This window comes from Lepisosteus platostomus, chromosome 1, assembly GCF_059453375.1.
Source record: "Lepisosteus platostomus isolate fLepPlt1 chromosome 1, fLepPlt1.hap1, whole genome shotgun sequence".
Taxonomy (NCBI): Eukaryota; Metazoa; Chordata; class Actinopteri; order Semionotiformes; family Lepisosteidae; genus Lepisosteus; species Lepisosteus platostomus.
The window spans coordinates 62,567,637-62,581,598 of NC_142611.1; the positions used below are offsets into that span (position 1 = coordinate 62,567,637).

At 54.9% G+C, this 13,962-nt stretch overlaps 1 protein-coding gene and 1 long non-coding RNA gene across 7 annotated transcripts in view; one reads left to right on the forward strand and one right to left on the reverse strand.

Annotated features, from left to right (window-relative positions):
- Positions 1-12,475, reverse strand: part of LOC148678384 (beta-1,4 N-acetylgalactosaminyltransferase 1-like) — a 29,843-nt gene extending 17,368 nt beyond the window's left edge. Inside the window, exons 1-6 of one of the 6 annotated variants that reach the window (XM_088633403.1) lie at positions 12,098-12,475; positions 7,130-7,306; positions 6,507-6,583; positions 4,048-4,263; positions 3,313-3,489; positions 2,482-2,588 (exon numbers count right to left, since the gene is read on the reverse strand). In XM_088633403.1, coding sequence (XP_088489529.1) covers positions 2,482-2,588; positions 3,313-3,489; positions 4,048-4,262 — 499 coding nt within the window. In that variant the 5' untranslated portion in view covers position 4,263; positions 6,507-6,583; positions 7,130-7,306; positions 12,098-12,475. Of the gene's footprint in view, positions 1-2,481; positions 2,589-3,312; positions 3,490-4,047; positions 4,264-5,946; positions 6,475-6,506; positions 6,586-7,129; positions 7,307-10,802; positions 11,553-11,594; positions 12,042-12,097 lie in introns of those variants that run through there. The other 5 variants (XM_088633407.1, XM_088633406.1, XM_088633402.1 and 2 more) reach the window with 5 other exon arrangements.
- The window catches only part of LOC148678382 (uncharacterized), a 104,940-nt gene that overhangs the window by 58,637 nt on the left and 32,341 nt on the right, over positions 1-13,962 (forward strand). The gene's annotated exons all lie outside the window — the stretch shown is intronic.

A 13,962-nucleotide genomic window follows, 5' to 3' on the forward strand; every position in this document is an offset into this window, starting at 1 on the left:
AACGGAATACTGTCAGCAGGTGAACATCCCTGTGTGTTGTGAGTATTCTGACCCTCTAGTACTGATTCATTAATCCATCCGTCGTCAATCTCAGAAGCTCAGCAAGGCCGCCTGGTCAGTATCGGAATGGGAGACCTCAGAGAAAAAGCAGGTTGCTTGCGATATGGACCAGTAGGGGGCGCTCATTCCTCCGGCTCAGAACGTTTCACGCGGCGACAGGGGACGCTGTGCTGTAGGAGCGGCCACCCTTTGGCTGAGCTATTAGGCCGACTACTTGTGAGAAGCAAGAGTCCATGTTGGCCCAGCTCAGCCCAGCTCCGCCCAGCTCAGCCCAGCTCCCCTCCAGTTCCCCCTCATCTAAACTGCCGGAGCACCGTTCCGCAACCAGAGCGCTGCTGGCGCATGACAACACGTGCCGGTCCTCTAACAAACAGGGACGTAAAGCTGGACCTGAATCTCACTTTAGCCCCTCGATCCCCTCCCCCCAGGGAATCTGAACCATGTTCACGTTCATCCGCCCCACGAGCGAACCTGGAGAAACAGCCGCGTCCAGAGGGCAGGACACAGGCGGAAGGGAAGACATAAAATCCTCCATCTGAGGCATCGGATCCCCACCTCTCCACCAGGGACTCCCGTCCGGATGGCTGGAAGTCAACAGCCGAGACCCGGATTGCTCTATGGACCCCTCCCTGAGCCGCGATGGCTACGTATGAAGGGGGCCTCGCAAGTGCGCCCCATGCCAGAAAGGGGGGCAGCTGATTACTGCTGGGGTACGGAGAGGGAGGCCGGGACGAGGGGGCGCAGGGACCCCATTCCCCCGCCTCCTGCTCCAGCTCTGGTGCAGAAGCCGTCTCTCTCCGCTGCGCCAGTGCGCCGGTGTACCCCGGCCCAGCCACGTACCCACTCCTCCCCCACTCCCCCGAGAGCACGGGCACGACTGGAGCGCCGCAGATTCACCAGGGGCTCGTCCCCGCGCCTGCTGGCGTTCACCACCCCTGGTGCACCAAGAGCACAGCGCAAGGTTTCTTTCCAGCATGCTGTTGAGTGGCTGACATTGCTGCTTCACGGTGCTGGGGCCCTGGGTTCGATTGCTGGGGTGCTTTCTGTGTGGAGTGGGTATGTTGTGCATTTCTATCTCAGAGCAGGAGGAGCTTCTTTACGCAGAGAGTTGCAGGTGTCTGGATCAAATTATCCAGCCAGGTTGTGGAAGTCGATACCCTGGCTTCTTTTACCAGAAGTGGCAGGATGAGACTCTGGCGTCAACTCGTTACTGGCAACCCTGCTAACCACTCTCCACAAGCAACCATTCAGCCAGCCAGCTAGAAGTTATTGCTCCTCTCAGTAACTTAGTTTCCATGAGCACGCTTGAGAAGCGCTCCAGTGGGGAGAAGGATAAGTAGGACAGGGAGCAAGTGTTGGTAAAAAAAAAACAGCATGCATGCAAAATTGACTCAGAGGAACCGTCAGCAATCCCAGTTCCCCTGCGCTTCCTGGAGCCCCAGAGGATGACATCAGCCGAGCAGCTGCAGCATCACGTGGAACATAACTTCCTCTGCCTGCTCCAATGTCCAGGTGGGAAGGACCCCGTTCGGGCCTGTGTATTCTGTAGTGAATATTCCCCACCCCGTCTTCTAGGGCAGTAGTTTCCCATCCCTGATCCTCTTCTTTTTTTTTTGCTCCAGGCCAGAATAATTGCCATTTCCAATGCAAATCATTATTTTTGCATGTCCTTTCAGCCTTCATAAAGCACGAATGAGATTAGCAAGTGGTGCCCCTGCAAACAAAGCTTGTGCCCCTGTCAGAGGTCTGGAAGAGCCCTCGTTCAGCTGTTACCCCACCTGTCATCAGGGGAGCCTCTGCACCAGTGACGGGCATTGTGGGAATGTCCGATCCAGCTGTTAAGATCTGTTCACACCAATAAGGGAGCGAACTCCGAAGTTGCGGAGGGACACTTCTGACAACGCGCCTTTTTAAAACGAAGGACCACAGGCCGTGCTGAAGAAGCAAGGAGATCAATTCAAAACCATCAGTGTTTACAAGCAGAGACAGGGTGGGTAATCACTACTCTAGGAGCAGCCCTGGGCCTCTGGAGAAGGAGGAGGAACGGGCTTAATTAGATCCATTTAATTCCCCTCCTTGGCCACCCTCCGAGGTCTGACATCCAGTGTGCATGGTCATGCCGTCTCCTCCTTTCTGGTGCCTCAATCGAATGGCCACAGTAGAGCTCCGAGACTCCGGATTTCACTGATCCGTGAATCCATCCATGATTGGAAAGCTCCTCATTCCTGGGGCAGCTTCAGTGACACTGATTAGCTCAGCCAGGGTGTCTTTCAGCTACTAGGAGGGAAACTGGAGGTTTCAAACCCAAACCGTCACGAGCCTGCAGAGAACATGCAAACTCCACACGGAAGGTGCCCTCAGCCAAAACTCAGCATTAAACCCCGAAGCCTTTCAGGGCTTCTCCGTGCGGGCTAGCCTCACCTGGGATGAGGATGGTTTTGAGGGGGCGCACCTCCACCCCCTGGGTGGGGTACTCCAGGGGGCTGTTTGCCTTGGCCACGATCAGTTGGTCAGCTGGTGTCTGCGACCTGAACCGAAAGAGAGGAGGAAAACATTACTGGAAGAACCAGGACCTGAAAACCTAACATTCGCACCCGTGTTTCGAAAACCACCCCCCCTGCTGTGCGCCCTTGGCTGCTTTTTGGACAGTGTGGCGCATGGCCAAGCTCGCCCACCCTGCGGGTTTGGCGATGAGGATCAAACCATCTTTGCTGTTCACTAGCATCCCCTTGAAGAACTGATCAATTCAGCCAAGAGATGAAAGTAGGCAACAGCACGGAAGATAAAATATCTTTTTGAAGGTGATTTGAGACTGTTGGTCAGTATTGCTTGCCTGCAACACTGGGGCCCTGGGTTCAATTCCTGGGGTGTGGCCTGTGTGGAGTTTGCATGTTCTCCCCGTGTTCACATGGGTTTCCTCTGGGTGCTCTGGTAGGAGTGAGATGATATCAGGCACAGCCACAGGTGGAAGTAACCACCAGACACGCCCCTGTGGGGGGAGTGACCTTCCACCGGACACGCCTCTGAGTGGGCGTGGCAAACAAGTGGGAGGGGCCGTGTACCAGACACACCCACTGCGTGTTTTTTTCCCTTCTGTAGGTCTGGTTACAGATCAGCCAGCGCCCCTGAACGAAGGCAGTGCTGAGACTCGGACACTGTACGTGGTCGATGCCAGCGATACATCCCATCTGACCTCTCGGAGCTGGCAGCCAGTCTACAAGCACGCCGCCGACAGAGACGGGGGCCCAGTACCTGGTCTTGAAGCTGCGGTACTCCTGGGCCCGGCGCCGCTTGACCTCGTCCAGCTCGGAGGCGGCGAAGGCGGTGTGCAGGGCGTGCGCAGACACGCGGGGGAAGAGCGCCTGGGGCAGCGGCAGGCCGAGCGCCGCCCCCTTGCCCTCGCACGCGCAGTCGTTCCGCGGCAGCAGCCTGGGAGAGACAGGAGCCCCCCGTCATTCCGGTCCGGCACCCACCCGCGCCCTGGGGTGGGCGGGGGCGGGGTGGCACCACGGCAGAGAAAAGCAGGCGCACCATTCCGGGTCTCCTGGGGCGCCATCCGGCTGGTTTCTTGGGGGGTGGGGAAAACCGGGAGAGGACCTGTGGCGGATCCACAGCAGCTGTGGAACGACCACAGCCTGGCGAAAGCAGGGGGCCAGTAACATTACCAGGCTCTGTTACCATTACCACGAGTCTCAGCTATGTCACTTGAAGTTATTCTGGAAACATGATGTAGAAATCCCCCCCCCCACCTCCAGATCCAGCAGTCTTCACCAGGTCTGCCCTCGAACCCTGCAGGGCTCTTACCCCCCACCCCTCCCTGCCAGGCTCATTCTCACCCCAAGAATACCCAGCTGTCGTCTCGTGGACAGGACGCCGGCCAACCCGGAGAGGAAACGTGAGGAAGTGCTTCCTGCCCGCGCACATCCCTCCCACCTAGCGACAGTCACCATGGCTGTGGTCACCAGGCGGACCTGGTCTCACACTCACCCGGCGACGCTCTCCTTGACGCGGTAGGGGATGTGCTCGTACTTATCCGCGGCCAGCCGCTGATGCTCCTCCAGCAGCCTGCCGGCGCCGGAGCCCGACCCGGGCCGCAGGTCCACGGCGGGGGAGGTCTTGGGCGTCCAGGAGCGCAGCAGGGCGACGACCAGCAGCGCTGACACCAGGACCGCCAGGAGCGTGGGTTTCCGCAGGCAGCGCATCCTGCGCGCAACAACAGGGTCAGCCGGGCCGGGCCGCTGCTCGGCGGAGACCCGCGGGCCCTCCAGCCCGCCCCACACCTGGACCACGTGGCGCTTTTCCTGCACCAGCCAGCTGCCTCTCAGAGCCCCCCAGTCCTGTACCCGCAGAGATGCTCCATCTCTGTACCTCCTCCCTACGCCCCTCCACTGTGCTGAAACAGGAGGAGCCCCACTGTCGGTGCCATGTGACCCACTGCCCCTCCCCCACCTCGGGTTCGGGTCCTGGGGTGCTGTCCGTGTGGAGTTTGCATGTTCTCCCCAGGGTCCTATGGGTTTCTTCCTGATTGTAATGGAAGGTTACTGAAGAAAAGGGTTTTATCCTAAAAACATCGTTTACGGGCAGAGCGGTGTTGTAAAAGCAGCTGGATTCTATGAACAAAGTGGGACTGTACCCAGCGAGTCAAGGGCACGGGATGTTTAAATAATGTTTATCTCTGCCCCAGCAAAAAAGGCAGATATAAAACTGCACGTAGTCGCCTTCTCTGTCCTTCAAGGCTAAGACCTAGAAGGACTGGAAAATCACTGTCTCGCCTGTCGCAGTATTACTAACCAACCATAATGAAGTGAACAAGCTGAGGTGCTGCATCAGCTAAGTGTATAAAATAAGGGACCTTTCTCCATTTTACTTTGAAATCAGCTCCCACCTGCTGCACAGACTGGTGGCTGCTGTCTTTCCCTACTGCGCAGTTTGAATCAATGCCTTACTGGGTGAATGAGAACACCTTTCCTGTCTCTTCTTTGATAAAGATTCCCCGACAGGCTGCTCTGATTTCTTCCCACAGTCTACGCTGGTAGATTAACTGAATTCTGGGAAACCGTCCCTGCTGTGAGTGCGTGTCTGTGTGCCCTGTGATGGACTGGTGTCCTCTCCAGGGTGTACCCTGCCTTGCACCCACTGCTTACTGGGATAGGCTCCGGCTCCCCTGCAACCCTGAACTGCATACAGTGGTCAGGAAGTGGATGCATGGATAGATGGGTATTTCTTAGGCAGATTTGCAAAACAACCCACAATGCAGTCAAGCAGCTTGAAGTTACCCTGAAAAGGCAGTGGTGTGCCTGGTGATTACGATCATGTTCAGAGTAAAACACTTTTTTTAAAACCTGCCCACAAGTTACTTCCTTATCACACACTACAAGTCTTCTGAAAGTTGCAGTATCCTGTGTGCACCCCACGGGAAACACCCGCAGTGTGGCACAGTGCTCAGTACTGCTGCCTCACAGCTGGGGCCCTGGGTTCGGATCCAGACCCCAGGGGCTTTCTGTGTGGAGTCTGCATGTTCTCCTCAGCTGCACATGGGTTTCCTCTGCCTGCTCTGCTTTCCTTTCACAGTCCTAAGACATGCTGACGTGCTGGTGGGTTAACTGGCCCTGGTGTGGGTGTGTCTGCCTTCCCTGCATTGGACTGGCACCCCAGCCAGGGTGAACTCTGCCTCGTGCCTGTTCTTGCCAGGAGAGGATCCTGCATATAGGATACCAACTGCGTTTGAAACGCTTGAGATGACGCACATCCTTTCTACTGTAAAAAAAAAAAACACTGAACGATTCAAATGTAGATACCCTTGTTTGCCATTCGTATATCGCGGACTTTTTCAAATCGGTGAGTAGATCTGTCCAATCAGGAGCGCGGCACTATGGCAACACTCACCGACCATCAAAAGTTTTGACGTTGAATCTCTAACCTCATCCTACCTGTATTACTGGAGGCGTGGGCAGACGTTTAGCAGGCGGCGAGGCCGCGCTGTGTGTGCGGTTCCCGTGTCGGATCTCTCACACAGGGCGATCCTCGTTCTCTGTGCGGGCAAGCGCGAGCCCTGCTCCGCCAGCTCCTCGAGCGCGGGTTTCAGCGGCTGCCGCAGGCGCGCGCCCCCTTCTAACTGGCTTCTCCAACGCGTCATTACGTGCATGGGGCGCTCCCCCCCGACGTTAAATAGCAGTTTCGTTCGTCCGTCTTGACAAGATTTGAACTTGAACTTGAACTTAATTGCCATACAGTATGTAACCGGTACATGAACTGGTATAGTGGAATTCTTACTGACAGAAAGTCTCTCGATTGTTAAAACAGGTGTAAAAACACAAAGTGCAGACAATATACAAACAAGTTGACTATTAACACATTTGCCAAAGGGATGGGGATAGACCAAGCGTGCTGTGCGAGGTGTTAGTCTCAGACAGCTTTCTAAGGCGAGCAGGAGAGCGTGGTCTTACCTCAGAAACGATGTTCATTGATCTGTACAAGGCGGGTCTCCAGCGATGCCGTCTCGTCTCCTCCCGTCCCTCTTCTCCTTTTATTGTGACCGAGAACACACAGATGTTTCATCTGAGAGGAGGCTGGCAACCAGTTCCTGCAGTTCTTGCTTTTCCGCATGACAGTGATAAGACCGGCCGGGCGCTACACGTGATCCTAATGAACTCGGAGCGAGCTAGCGTGTTGCTGTGGCAGTGTACATACCTACAGTACAAACCATAAACCCGGGACTTGACCCGCCAAGACCGGGGGGCATCTGCGTTATACCAAGAGACGCCCGCTGAAGCAAACGCTTTGAATTCCACCCCCCTTAAAGGAAATGGCCATAACTCACAACACGCCTGGAAACAAAACGTGTCATAGTTGACGGAAAGAGGTGCCATGTCAGTGGATCTTGAAGTCTGGGAGTGACGGTCCCATTAATGAGACGACCGTGACAACCAGAAATATAATCAAATGAAAGCAGCGGGCGTCGACGGCTCTTTCACGACCGAGCGCGGTCCGGCGGAGCGCTTCACACCCGTTTCCGCCCCCCCCCCCAAGACCAGACCGCAGAAACGGGACTCTCGGCCGCGCTGCTCACCTGTCGGGGTCGGGGTCTGACCCCCCGGCGCCTGTCCGCTGCTCCGCGATTACGACCTGCAGGCGCGCTCGTCGCTCGTGCCCCTCGGACCCCGGCCTTTCAGCTCCCGATGAGAGACTGCGCTGCGCGTCCCGTCGATCCAAGGCGGTGAAGCGATCCCGCAGCCCATATCAGATCCTGCAAAACAGTCCACACTCTCCCATCCGCTCTCACGGGATCGCTCCGGCGTTGGCACGCGAGCTTTTAATCCCGTTCATTTGTCTTCCTCCCCCCAGAGCCGCGGACACGCGGGTCTCCTCTGTCTGTTGGACTGGCCAGCGGAGGTGATAAGATTAAATAAAGGTGGTGGTGGGGGTGATGATTATCGGGACCCAGGGGAGTGTACTCCAACAGCACCTCTACGCGCACACTGAGGTTGCGAGTGTCTTTCACGCCGTGGGAGCTGGGGTATATACCAGTCTGAACTCCAGTAACCCACAGTAAAACACAGGGTGCCACCGTCACCCCGACAAAAGGCTGGTGTTTTAGATTTGTTTCTGAACTCTGGTCCTTGATGCTGTCGCAGCTCCAGTGTTGTGGAATGACCTTCCCCAGACTCCGGGAGAGAGAACCTCTTTCCCTCTCTTCACATCCACACTCAAGACTGCCCTTTCTACCAGGGTCTACGTCTGATCGCCCACACCTGGCCCAGGGGGGAACCAGGGGGTCAAGGGTCACCATCGTTCTCGACCAGCCGACACAGGAGGTGGAGGTGAGGTGGTCAGTATCACGCCACGGCAGGGACATCACTCCCAGAAGGATTAACCCCCGGTGCTCATTGGGAAAGCCGGCTGAGTGGAGCTGGGAGCCGTCTGGAAGGAATGAGAGCCAGCTCCATCGCTTGCTCCTGCCCGGGATTGAACCCAGGACCCTCCGGTCAGGAGCCAGAGGCCCTCGCTGTCTGAGCTACCACCACTCCAGAAACCCGCATGCTCCTGTTCATTTTCTTGCCATGTTTAATTTTTATTGTACTTTTTTTAGTCTTTTTCTTTATTCGCAATGGAAACAGTCCTTGGGTTTGGAAAGGAGATTCATAAATTAAAACATATTATTATTATTATTATTATTATTATTATTATTATTATTATCATTTTCTCAGCCACCACACAATAGAACAACCCAGCCCATGGGACCATATGGAAAAGACTATTCTATAGGTCACCCCTGATCCAGCCCAGTCCAGTCAGTCTCACAGATCCCCTGTTCTTGGAGATTGGGGACACCTGCGAGTTACTGATCAGTCAGGCAAGTCAGACTCTCTTCTTACTTTGACTAATCACCTGTTCCATATGTTTGGACACGGCTGCCTTAATGGTGACCCCCAGATCCTGCAGGACTGGGGCTCCCCAGGAGCAAAGCCAGGAACCCCCAAACCCACGTCGATGACAGCAGGGTCCCCAGCACTAAGGCTGCCTGCACCATGCTCCGACTGCAATGACTTCATTGAGCCAAATATGTGGATAAAAGGTCCAATCGGATATGTTTTCCAGGTCTTAATTAAAAGGTGCATTTAAAACCTACAGGAGCAGGGAAGCCCGAGCCGGAGAGTGTCCGAGTTGCACACTGCACCTCTTAGCGGTGGATTTCGCCCAGCCCAAAGAGACCAGTAATCTCTTCCCAGTCAGCATCTCTCTTCACCCCCCTCCGTGGCTTCACAAGCCCCTCGGTCTTCCTGGCTGGGCTGCTGTTTCGCCGACACGTGTGGCTCCAAGTTCAATCGCTAACGCTGCGGCCTCACAGAAGTCCGCAAGTGCTACCTTCAGGGTTTCTGCTTTACCTCTTCAAGTAAATTCAGCACCCTGTCCGAGAGAGACACGCTTGCAGGCTCGGACGGCGAGGACATGGGGAATGTTGTGCAGAGGAGGGCAGAACCGACAGAGTGTCAACACGGAACAGTGCAGCGGTAGGGCTTCGCTTCTGAGAACTGCACCCAACCGCTGAAAGCGCGTGTCCTACGCAGGCGAGCTGAAAGAACTGCATCTCTTTCGTCTCGAAGTGAAGAGACCGTGAGATCGAGCTGCCCAGCCCCGCTGTGAGACCTGACATCCTGACTCATTTCGAGGAGCAGCTGGAAGAGACGCCAGGATCAATTAGCCCCTTGCAAACCAGCCTGCACAACAGACCAGATGACCTCCTCTCATTGGCTGCCTTGTGATCTTATACTCCAGCACTGGGTTAGCTGAGAGGCAGAGTCATCCTGACCCTCATTACATCAGGGGGCTGCACCTCCAGTGCTGCAGAGCCAGAGGGTCTCCAGTTCTCCTTCCATTCGAGCCCTTACTCACCGAACTGAACCTGCCATGTGCTGACCTGGACGAGTCGAAGACTTGCTCTCAAGCAGCTGGAGAGCGCCCCCTTGTGGACCAGTGTTGGGTCCTCCCCTGCATTCAAACTTGATGCATTTCTGGGGACCTGCTGGGGATGATGTCAGTGGGTCCCTCTGATATTATATATAGGGTAACTACCCCCCCCGCCACGCTGCTGCAACAGCGCTAACCCCCACTCCAGGGCTGCTACTCCAGACCAGCTGTGCCCAGCCCTGGTCCTGCAGGAACACTGTGTCTGCTGGTTCTCATTCCAGCTCCAGTGCCAACTGGTGACTTACAGGCACTGGCCTGCTTGCTGGCTGAGACTTGTGTTGAACCCGTTTCTCCAGTCAGTCCCGTGTGTCAGAAATACCCCAGCTGAAGGGCACTGTTTCTACAGCTTCATCTCCCAGAGCCTCACACAGCCTCTCCTCACCCTGCTGACTGTTCCTTCTGATTCAGCAGCTCTGACGAGGTGCAGATAAACAGACACAGGCAGGAGTGACACTGGGGAACACGTCCGTGGTGGGTAATGGCCGCCATTAAACACGTCCACAGCAAGGGGGTTTTCCTTCTGCTGAGGGCTGGTTGGCTCCCTTCCAGGCGGCACGCCCATATGGGATCTGCTAATACCAATTACAACCCCCCTCCTGACCTTTTAAGGTACCAGAGCAGAAAACAGAAATCAATGAGCCCGTGATTAAGAATTCAGCTGGAGCAAAGAGCAGACGAGAGCGCCCCCCCCCCAGCCCACGGCTGCGAGCCTCGAGCCTCGTGGGCTACTCTTAAGAGCAACCCAGGTCCCCCTCTCGCCACGCGCATGTGCGACAGCAGCGGCGAGTGTCCTCCCTGCTCAGCACGCGGGTCCGTTCTGTCATTTCTGTCTCGCGCTTCTCGGGCAATTATGAAATCATTCCGAGCATGCGGTCTCGGGCTGGGGCTGCTGTGGCACAGGGAGGCGAGCTCCGCGATGCACACAGATCTCATAAACAGGCCTTTTTTGGCCATTTCAAAATCTTCACAATTGACCACAGCTGTTCCACAGCAACGGTAGAAAAACCCACGGAATTCCACACTCGTGAAACATCGCGCATTTTTTTTCCATAAAAAGGATACGCCACAAAAAACAAACAAACAAACAAACAAACAAACAAACAAACAAACAAACAAACAAACAAACAAACAAACAAGCCACCCACGAGCCAATTAAAGAGTAGGTTGCGGATAAAAGACGCGTTTCTTCCCCGTGCAGAAAGACCGTACCCCTGCGGCACATCCCCGGAGCGGGCTGGTGTCCGAAAGCGCTCGAATGCGATTGTTCTACTAACGCAAAATCGATGCGGTTCCGCTCTTCAGATTGAACATCTGCGCTCCTGCGCTGGACGAACTTCAGTCTCAAAGACGAAAGGCTCTCGGGGCTCTGACGGGCACATTCGGGGTTAAGACGCTATTTTCCTCCGCCACGCTTGGCGTATGAGCGTCTGCCTGTCTGCCTGTGTAGGGTGTCCCGTCAGCGTCTACCGTAACAAGCAGCGAGGTTAGTACTGCCGCTATATCAGGCCATATCCCTCAGATATTCTTGATAAAAAGGCCATCTGAAGCAGCCCCGCTAGCCGTGTATCCGAGATGCCCTTTCAGACACAAAAGAGGCCTCCACCCCCCCCCCCCCAAAATCCACATTGTCATATTCATAAATCGTACCCCCTCCACCTTCGTTTAAAGAGCCCGTTCAGACCAGAGAGCCCGACTCCCTAAAAATAGAATTTCACATCGAGAGACGCATTCCTGACGCTTTCTCGCCTGCAACTGGAGGTCGTCGCGCGACTGCGAATTAAAGCCAGATGAACGCGTCCCAGTTGCTTCTTTTGATATCTACTTTAAATCTAAAAGACTGTTTTCATCGGCGTGTCTCCAGTGCGCCTCCGAGGAGTGTTAGACAGACACTGTGTCAAAACCGGTAGCATTCACAAACCCGCCACCTTGATGTCTGAATTGTCTGAGAACAGTACATTAGAGCTCTCGGGTAAAAAAATAAATCAATAAAATTAGCCACAAGATGTAATGGAAGAGAACCAAGTAAAAACGCCTACGAGAAACACATAGGAAAAAAACACCCCTACCTTGTTTTCTCACATTTGGCAAGACCGCGGCTGGCTGCTATTCCGCTGTCACAAACGCCACGACCGTCTAACGGGGTAAAACCGGGAATACAATAACACACGATCTGGAAAAATTGCCTGCAGCCGACGGGCTGGAGATGCACGCGCAGCGGTAGCCCAACATGCTCACAGCGCAGGGCTCCTTGTCCACGAGACGGAGTCCGCCTCTGCCCCTAGCGGCCACACGCAACACTGCAGCCCTGCAGCAGCGGCAGAGCGGTGCAGTAACATCTCGTTGACGGCAAAAGAAATCCGAGGAAGAGCAGGTCCGTCCATCCGCTTCCTTTCTTTACCCAGTCCTGTCGTGGCAAACAACGGGTACAAGGCAGGGTTCACCCTGGACAGGATGCCAGTCCATCGCTGGGCGCACAGACACGCACTCTCATGCCAGGGGGCAGTCTTCCCACAAGCCAGAGGGCACAAGTGGAAACATCTAAGAATGAAAACAGGAAGCACATCTTTACCCAAAGGACGGCGGGGGTGTGGAACAGGCTCCCCATTCACGGTGTTGAAGGCGACATCCTGGCGTCTGTCAAGCGATGGCTGCATGGGATCCTCAGATCAATCACCCGCTCCGGCAGAAGCCAGAGGACCCGTGTGATGAAGGACTCCCCTTGTTTGTCAACATCCCTACGTTTTTATCTGCTTACAAGGTTCCTCCCACACTGAGTGTCGATTCTGTTTGGACAACTGCTCTGGGCCCTTTTCTCTCCAGGCACACGGACAGAGAAAGAGTCCTCCTCAGTCTCAACAGAGGGCTTTCTTATGACAGATGGATGCAAAATATTCTGTCATTATCTTTATTTTTAGAGGATGTGGTGTTTCCATTTAAAACAGACATCTTAAGAGCCTTTGAAAAACATTTTTCGATTAAAAAGGGCCTCTTTCATGGTCCAGAAGATACCCTATCAGCCCACCACACACCGACAGACAAACCGCCACACCCCAGCACACACACACACCCCGGCAGACCCCAGCACCCACACAGACACACACCCTGACAGACCCCAATAAACACACACACACCGACAGACCCCAGCAAACACACACACACCCTGACAGACCCATGAGCATGCACACACAGACACACACCGACAGACCCATGAGCACGCACACACCGACACACACCGACAGACCCCAGCAAACACACACACACACACACCCCGACAGGCCCATGAGCATGCACACACAGACACACACCGACAGATCCATGAGCACGCACACACAGACACACACCGACAGATCCATGAGCACGCACACACAGACACACACCGACAGACCCATGAGCACGCACACACCGACAGACCCATGAGCACGCACACACAGACACAGACCGACAGACCTGTGAGCACACAGACACACCGACAGGCCCATGAGCACACACACACAGACACACACCGACAGACCCATGAGCACGCACACACCGACACACACCGACAGACCCATGAGCACACAGACACACCGACAGACCCATGAGCACACAGACACACCGACAGACCCATGAGCACACAGACACACACAGACACACACTGACAGACCCATGAGCACACAGACACACCGACAGACCCATGAGCACGCACACACCGACACACACTGACAGACCCATGAGCACGCACACACAGACACACACTGACAGACCCATGAGCACGCACACACAGACACACACCGACAGACCCATGAGCACACAGACACACTGACAGACCCATGAGCACACACACACACCGACAGACCCATGAGCACGCACACACACCGACAGACCCCGACAGACCCATGAGCACACACATACACCGATAGTCCCATGAGCCTGCACACACAGACACACACCGACAGAGCCATGAGCACGCACACACAGACACACACAGACAGACCCATGAGCACGCACACACAGACACACACTGACAGACCCATGAGCACACAGACACACCGACAGACCCATGAGCATGCACACACACCGACAGACCCATGAGCACACAGACACACCGACAGACCCATGAGCACACAGACACACACAGACACACCGACAGACCCATGAGCACACAGACACACACAGACACACCGACAGACCCATGAGCACACAGACACACACAGACACACGCACCGAAAGATGCGTGTTCACACAAAAAACAGAAAAACAGACACATTACCTTATTCCCACATTCTATATTAAATGAAACATAGTCCATCTAACGGTCAGCCAAGAGATCTAACCTGTTACATACATTTGGGTTATTTTTACACTGTCATTTGTTCTGTCTCTTTTGGTATCTATTGCTCAACAGGGTATGTGGGGCACCAAGCTGCAAAGCTGTTACTCTTATGTTGTGATTAT